Source organism: Pseudorca crassidens, chromosome X (genome assembly GCF_039906515.1).
Source record: "Pseudorca crassidens isolate mPseCra1 chromosome X, mPseCra1.hap1, whole genome shotgun sequence".
Classification (NCBI taxonomy): domain Eukaryota; kingdom Metazoa; phylum Chordata; class Mammalia; order Artiodactyla; family Delphinidae; genus Pseudorca; species Pseudorca crassidens.
Window position 1 is genome coordinate 90,812,858 of NC_090317.1, and position 7,969 is coordinate 90,820,826.

General features: G+C 53.5%; 1 protein-coding gene across 1 annotated transcript; it reads left to right on the plus strand.

Moving 5' to 3' along the window:
• The first annotated feature begins 8 nt into the window (after positions 1–8).
• On the plus strand, positions 9–3,863 carry TIMM17B (translocase of inner mitochondrial membrane 17B). Its single transcript, XM_067722942.1, has 6 exons — positions 9–160; positions 941–1,040; positions 2,090–2,153; positions 3,075–3,203; positions 3,290–3,400; positions 3,491–3,863. Exons 1-6 carry the CDS (start codon positions 135–137, stop codon positions 3,577–3,579), a joined length of 519 nt encoding a protein of 172 aa, XP_067579043.1. The 5' UTR covers positions 9–134; the 3' UTR covers positions 3,580–3,863.
• The last annotated feature ends 4,106 nt before the right edge of the window (positions 3,864–7,969 follow it).

Consider the following 7,969-nt stretch of genomic DNA (forward strand, 5'->3'; position numbering starts at 1 on the left):
GTCTGACTTCTTCTGGTGAAACGACCCAATCATTGCCCTGGAATAGGTGGCAAGCTCGAACGCCTGTGTGCATTTACGGTGGGGGCGTGGCCCGCCCGCGGTTTAGTCAGACTGCGCGGCCGGACGCCGGCGCCATGGAGGAGTACGCTCGGGAGCCTTGGTACGGCGAGGGGCGCAGGCCTCGGGACTGTTGCTGGGGCGCCACGGCCAGCGGTGGGAGGCGGGCGGGGGAGGCATCGGCCACACAGCGCCACGTCCCAGACTCGGGAGACTCTTAGACGTTTGTTGTCTCCTTCTGCTCCCCTCCCCTTCCTCCTACTCGGGCTCCGTTAAGAGGGGCCACAACTGTGTGCCTAAAGGAGAAGGTGCGGTGCAAGGACGAACCACTCCACGTTTCCCTTGCCTTCGTACCTCCCAGTCTCTCTTTGTTAACGAAAAGACACGCTGGTCGAATCCATTCCAGCCGAGGGGGTGGTGCGGTATTGAGCGGTGCTGGATCATCCCCCCGGTCTGCGATTGGTTTTTCCCAGTTGTACGGGTTTAAAAAAAAAAAAAAAGAGGGCGTGGCTTGGTTGGACGTGCTCATTGTGGGAAAGGGGGGTGCGAGCCCGTTCTGCTTTAGTAACAGTGCTAGCTTAACACTTCTGTAGCGCTTATTTAAACTTGCCAACTCTTTGCTTGTTATCAATTCATTTAATCATTGATAGTAGTAAAGCGGTTGATTTCTTGGTTGGCTGCGAAGGGGAGGGGCGGACAGGGCAAAGACTAATATTTTCCCTCCTTCGCACTATTTCTTGCTTAAATGAGGGGGAGAATAATCTATTATCTGAAATTCTGCTTCCCATTTGGGTGACTTAGTCTCTCCCAGTTGGAAAGAGTCATTGTGACATGGCAAGAGGGAGGGCTCACATTAACCCCATCCTCCCCTTCCCGCTTGCAGCCCATGGCGAATTGTGGATGATTGCGGTGGCGCCTTCACTATGGGTGTTATCGGCGGTGGAGTCTTCCAGGCCATTAAGGGCTTCCGCAATGCCCCTGTCGTGAGTCCTGGCCTTCCCTGGGTGGCGCGGGGGTCCTGCCCTGCCCACATGGGATACTGTTCTGAAAACTGCTTGGAGCTGCTAGTCACATGCACTTATTCATTCTGGTGCCTGCTCACCTACTATATGCCAGGCCTGGCTCCAGGATCTGGAAGTTTGGAGGAACTGCAAACATGACCTCTGCCCCTCACCCCCCACCCAACTGGAGCTCCTCTGTGGAAATGCTGTGATGTCAAAAGGGTCATCACCAAAACCTAAATGTGTGTGTGCAAAGCCAGTCAGATTTTACCTAGAGGCAGATTCTGGGTTGGAAGCCTGGATAGAGGGAAGTGACAGGAGTTTAATTGGCAGGAGGAGGACAGCCTTAAAGCTGAGAAAATGCTTTTAATTTAACGTAATCTATTCCCTCTCTCTCTCACTCTCTATCTCTGACAACCCCCCTCCCCTTCCTGGGAGACCTCATCAAATGTCATGACTTTAAATGCCATGCATTTGTCAAGGTCTCTGTAATTTCTCTGTCTAGCCCTGTCCCTCCCCTCATCTCCTGGAGCTCTCTTTCCTGGATCTTTGTCCAGGTTTCTCCCTCTTATCCTCAAGGTCTCAGCATAAATGCCCCCCTCCTTAAAGAGGTCTTTCCTGACCCTTCAGCCACTGTCATAGCTCTTTTTCCTATTTCCTCTAGCGTTCTTATTGCTGTCTGAAGCTGTCTTATCTGTACGCTTATTTAGGATCTGTCTCCCCCACTATAATGTGAGCTCTGAGAGCGTAGGGGCCAGGTCTACCTTGTTTACTGCTGTATCCCTGCACACAGCATGGTGCCTGGCACATAGGTGCTAAGTAATGAATGAATGAATGATTTCTCATCCCAGCTCTTAGAGCACCTATATTGGGGTGCTCCCCAGCCCCCTAGTTCTTGGCCCCTTCCCCACATCTCTACCCCTGATACCCCTCCAGGTTTCCTGCCCCCATCCCTCTGTTAAAAGCTAGAAACCTTGTCTGCCAGTGGCCTCAACCGGGCTCTGATTCCCTTCCTCCTCACTTTCCTCCAGGGAATTCGGCACCGAATGAGAGGCAGTGTCAACGCTGTGAGGATCCGAGCCCCTCAGATTGGAGGTGAGAGGTTTGGGGAGACAGATGTGATAACAGAGTTGAGCTGGTTGCTCCTTTGAGTCTAGACTGCAAGTTGGGGGTCCAGATTCTAGTCCCACCTCTGCCTGGGACTTCCTGGGGGAGTGATGTTTCCCAGCAATTTCATATGGGTGAGTTCTGGAGTTTAAATCCAGGCCCTGGCTCTTCCCTGCTGTGTGATCTTGGGCTAGTGGCTTTACCTCTCTGAACCTCATCTGCAACATGGGGATGACAAAACAATAAGTTCTGTAATTTATGTAACTTAGGTAGTACTTACTAAGTGCTGGTTGCTCTGTTAAGCGCTTTGATAGTATTAACTAATATAAATTTTCAGAAGTCAAGTAACATGCAGTGTGTAGATCAGGTCCTGGCACACAGTAAGACTTGAGTAAACATTTTAACTATTGTATTGTTAACTGGCTTTGCTAACCCCTTTCCTTCTCCCTGAAACCAAGGTCAGAATTCCAGTTCTGTGTGGTAGTTACAAAGATCAAAGTTGCTCTGTTAAAAGCCATATAGAAGGGAGTTCCCTGGTGGCCTGGTGGTTAGGATTCCGGGCTTTCATTGCCGTCACCCAGGTTCAATCCCTGGTCAGAGAACTGAGAGGAATGAGTGCATGGCGGGGCCAAGAAAAAAGCCATATAGAAGCAGATAAATCTGCCCGTAAAATACTTGTCAGCCCCCTGTGAAGGTGAAAGGAGTGCCGATGGCAATTACAGACAGATTGAAGGAGCTACCACAGAGACAGATGGGGGCTCTCCCCTAGGAGTTTGCCATCTGCCTTTGCCTCTGGGTTTTTCCCCCCGTTCTTTGCCAGAGCATTCAAGCCTTGGGAGTCCCTGGACCCTGAGCCGTATATTCTGGGGATTCCCCACAAACACTAATTAGGCTGTGGTCCCTCAACAGGTAGCTTCGCAGTGTGGGGGGGCCTGTTCTCCACCATCGACTGCGGTCTGGTGCGGCTGCGGGGCAAGGAAGATCCCTGGAACTCCATCACCAGTGGAGCATTGACCGGGGCTGTGCTGGCTGCCCGCAGTGAGTGCCCCATCCCCAGGCCCCAGCCCCTTCCACCCTGTTCTGCCTGCTCTCACCTGTCTCCCTGTGCCTCCTCATTCCTCCAGGTGGCCCATTGGCCATGGTGGGCTCAGCAATGATGGGAGGCATTCTGTTGGCCCTCATCGAGGGTGTTGGCATCCTCCTCACTCGCTACACTGCCCAGCAGTTCCGCAATGGTGAGTTCCTGGTGAAGCTGGCCAGGGAGAGGTGGGAAATGCTCTGCCTTGCCTCCTCCACTCATCTTTATCCAATTCTCCCTGCTCCAGCACCCCCATTCCTGGAGGACCCCAGCCAGCTGCCCCCTAAGGAGGGTACCCCAGCCCCAGGCTACCCCAGCTATCAGCAATACCACTGAGGAAGTGACCGCCTGTCATCGCCACCGTGGGAGCTCCTCCTTGGTTCCCTCCGCGATGATCTACCTCGAAGGGAGGGCTGGCTCCTGGTTGGCCCTGGGACCCTCCAGAGAGGGCCTCTACTCTGTTCCCTTATCCCAGGTTGGGGGTGGGGCACCCCAGCTGCCCTGATGGGTGGGTCCCTTCTCTCTCAGGCACCCCAGCCCCCACTCATATGTAACAAGCTCTCACCCCAGTCCCTTTGCATGGCGCCCTGATCAGTATTTAAAGCCAGTTTTGAAATGCCTATGTATGTACTCCTTGAGCCACCCATTGGAGCTGCTCACTAGGACAAGGGGTAGAGCCCTCTTCAGAGACTTGGGAGCCCTAGGATTTGGAGTCCCACAGAGAGTGGGCTCTAGTAAAGGTTTGTGGGATGAATGTGTAGGAGGGGTAATGAATTCAGATGTGAATAGTACATGAATAAGGGGGCCAAGTGTTGAATCACAAGCAGACGGAAGAGGAACAGGCTTGGGAAAGAAATGAGTGAACACAGGATTGCTGGGGTAGAGGGGTGGTTCAGCATGCGGCACCTCTGACCCCTCTCCCCCATGTCCCCATTGCAAAGACTGGGAAGTCTGACCTCACAGTGAACTCTGTCTTTCTGAATACCAGTCACCCCGTTTGTGAAGATAATTCCCCCTCCATGTGGCCTCACCAGGGACCTGGGATGGAAGTAGGGGTCGGGGAGACCCAGCTTCCTTGAAGACGGTACCCTTAATCTTCTCTTCTGCACTACAGAGAGATTTCTGCTCTGCGATGCTCAGGGTTGTCAGTATTTAAGGGTACCGGATGAGGTTTCGTTTTGGGGGTGGAGTGGGGGTTATGGGAGAGAGATTTTCTCGGACGGACATCGGCTCCAAACACTGTCTCTTGCATGCAAACACCTACATGTGTGGGGCAGACGCCTCCACGGGGGTGCAGGTGGCCTCATGGGAGACACACCAACTGTCCCTTTTATGCAAGCCATTGCAAAGAGGTGGAAATGCCGTCTCATACAAACTCGCTCCCTGGGGGTGCAAATGCGGAGTTCTCAGGCCTCCGAAGGCCCCAACGAGGTCCTAGTGGTCCTCGGAGGTAGTAGAACTGCAACGCTGCTTGATGGACTCAGTGCCAGGCGCACGTAGCAGGCCCCGTGCACACAGCTCTCTCAGTGCCCCAGCAGGGCCCTGGCCTCGAACTTGCCGACTCCATGGCCACGCCAGCAGCAGCAACACACTTGCCTGGGTAGGACCGGGATGCCAGTCAGACCCTGGGTATCCCAGGCTGCAACCCTTGTATTTCCAGGCCACTTCCTTTGGTCCCGCCCATTCGGTACACCTAGGCCGCGCCCTTCCTCACCTCCAGGCCCCATCCCCGCTGCGTTTCCAGACCCCACCCTGCTCCTATCAAACATAGGCCCGCTAGCTCTCCTGAGCCTTTTCCTTCCTTGAGCCCTCAGGTTCTGCCCACCTCAGGCTGCTGTGCTGTTCACAGACCCTTTGTCTCCAGGCCCCGCCCCCAGGTCCACCCCCTCCCTATCTTTCAGCCCTGCCCTCTAAGCCTCCTGCAGGCTCAGGTTTCCCGCCCTCAGAAGCCTCTAGACCCTACCTCTTCCCGTCTTCAGACCCCGCCCTCTCCTGCTCCTTAAGGTCCCGCCGCTTCGGGAACCTCAAATGCTCGGGCGCCCCGCCCTCCTCCCACCTTTGGGACCCCGCTCGAGGTCTCCGGGTCTGGAAGGCTGTTGGAGCCGTGGGGCCGTGGAACGGTTCATGGTGAAGTTCAGGGCCTTGTGCTCTGGCTCCTGGGGCTGCTGGCTGGGCCGGGCGGGACCAGTACTGGGTTTAGTAGCGGAGGACTGGGCTTCGGCTGAGAGTTGTAGAGCGGCATCGAGTGGTGGTGGGGCTTCGTGGGAGCCTAGCTGCCGCGGCGTCACCCGGCTCCTAGGTGGGGCTGGGGCGTCCGGTGTCGTGCAGGTCTCCGGAGTTGGGGGGAGTTGGGTCCAGGGCGAGTCCTCAGGCCCCGCCCCCTGACCTGACCGCGGGCCTGCTGCTCTTCCCAGAAGAAGGGAATGTGGGGTCAGACCCCGGATGGTTTCCACCGGGGGTGTGGGGGGATTGCGGAGACCCAGAAAAGGCAGGAGACGGAGAAGGCAAGAGTGAAACAAACAGATGGCGAGAGAAATAGGAATTGAGGGACATACACAGGGACATAGAGACACTAATGGACACATAGAGAGGCAGAGAGACATATAAGAAATAAAGGAAAAGAGACAGAGACGAGGAGAAAGGGCAGAGACAGGAAAAGGAGCAAGAAGGAGCTGTTTGAGGGTCAGAAATGCAGGTGGGAAGACCCTCAGCGTCAAAGTGGAGGCCAAGGCGGGAGAGAAGGTGAGGTGGCGGTGTAGAGTTCTGAGCTGGTTTGAGGGGCTGAACCGACAAGGGTTGTCAGGCCAGGCCTCCTCAGGCTGCCTGCCCACTTACCCTCCAGCTCACTGGCCTCAGAGAGGCAGAGAGATGCCCAAACTGCATTCTCTCTCTTTCTCTCTCATAAGGATTTCAGTGGCTCTCCCTCAGGTTCTTCCTTCCGGTCTCCCTCCTCGCCTGAGCCCCAACTCTGCCTCTATGTCTTGATCTGTCTCTCAGCTCTTCTTCCTCATCTCTCTGCTTTGATTTCTCTGGCTGGTGACTCTCACCCTCCCTGAGTCCTGGAGTTTGCCATCCACCTGTCTGCACGCGGTGGGGAAGGGAAGATATTTGGTGGATGAGGAGGGTTAGAGAGGTGGACAGAATCAGAGAAGAGCAAGAGGTTCCAGCCCTGACAGTGGAGTGGGGAAACCCCTTTGTCCACTTCCTCAGGCAGAGACCCTGAGAGGCTGGGGAGAGAGACAAGGGGAAATCAAAGACAGAGAGAAAAGATAGGGAAAGAGACAGATAGCCAGTTTACAGAGACATCAAAGGAGAAATGGAGATGCAGAGAAACAGATACCAAGAGAAAAAGCAGTACACATTAAAAAAAAGGGAAAAGAGGGAATGAAAGTGAGGAGATAGAGACATATTGGGAGAGACAGAGATAGCAAAGAAAAAAAGAGAGAAGCTGAGGGGCAGAGAAAGAAAAAGAGAAGTGGGAGAGAGAGAGAAAGTAAGACAGAAGAGTTGGGTGCATACCTTACTCTGAGTTGCTGGTCTGAGTGTTCTCATTTCCCCTGTTCTCTTAGTGGCAGTTGGATAACAGGACCTGGCTGGGCAGGACAGCCCTCATAGCTCCACCCCTACCATCCCAGGTCCTCCAGGGGGGTGGGAGGGCTGCCTTCCCCAGGGATACACCTTTAGAGATCTACGCTCCGATGTTGGGACCTGGCAACCATCTCAAGGAGCCCATTTAGGGCCAACCTCTGGAACTGACCGATCGGGGCCATCTCCAGGGGATCTGCAGTGTCATCAGATTACCTGCAAGCCTGTGATCACTTCGGATATGCCAGTGATCACTTCGGAGGTGACAGAGGAACCTTCCTTTCCTTACGCTCATTATACATATGAGGAAACTGAAAGCACAAAAAGGTAAAGCAACTTGCCCATGGTTATACTGCCTGAAAATGGCAAAGCTGGGATTTATAGTCTTATTTACGGTGTATAGAGTTTCAGAGGTCACTTGGAACATGATTTCCGGGACAACACATTATCCATCCTAATTATGGGTGTTACTTGAAGGTTTTCATGGATGGTGTGAACTATTTTTTTTATAAATTTATTTATTTTTATTTATTTATTTTTGGCTGTGTTGGGTCTTTGTTGCTGTGTGCAGGCTTTCTCTATTTGCGGCGAGCGGGGTCTACTTTTTATTGCAGTGCGTGGGCTTCTCATTGCGGTGGCTTCTCTTGTTGTGGAGCATGGGCTCTAGGTGCACGGGCTTCAGTAGTTGTGGCACGCAGGCTTCAGTAGTTGTGGCTTGCAGGCTCTGGAGTGCAGGCTCAGTAGTTGTGGCGCACAGGCTTAGTTGCTCCTCGACATGTGAGATCTTCCCGGACCAGGGCTCGAACCTGTGTCCCCTGCATTGGAAGGCGGATTCTTAACCATTGCACCACCAAGGAAGTCCTCTAGAGTGGATTTCTTGAGTGGAGTTAAACAGTAGCAGCAAAACAGGCTAAAGTGTGTTTGAAGAGAACAAACTGCCCCAACTGTTAGCTCCCATTCCTGATGGGCTGGGTCTTGCTGATAGGGTTGCAGTGACTTCAGCAGAAGCATTCTCTGAGGCCAACAGCCAATTTTTACAAGATCGAGGTTTGGGATTTTTTTTTTAAGGGAAATGTGAGAGGACCTATAGAAAGAAAGCTACCTTCTGAGGTATTTAAAAGAAGAGCTATTGCATTTTTGT

Coding starts and splice junctions, on each gene's coding strand:
- TIMM17B (XM_067722942.1), top strand. CDS start 135: ATGGAGGAGTACGCTCGGGAGCCTTG. Junction 161..940: donor GAGTACGCTCGGGAGCCTTG/GTACGGCGAGGG, acceptor TCCCGCTTGCAG/CCCATGGCGAATTGTGGATG. Junction 3,401..3,490: donor TGCCCAGCAGTTCCGCAATG/GTGAGTTCCTGG, acceptor TCCCTGCTCCAG/CACCCCCATTCCTGGAGGAC.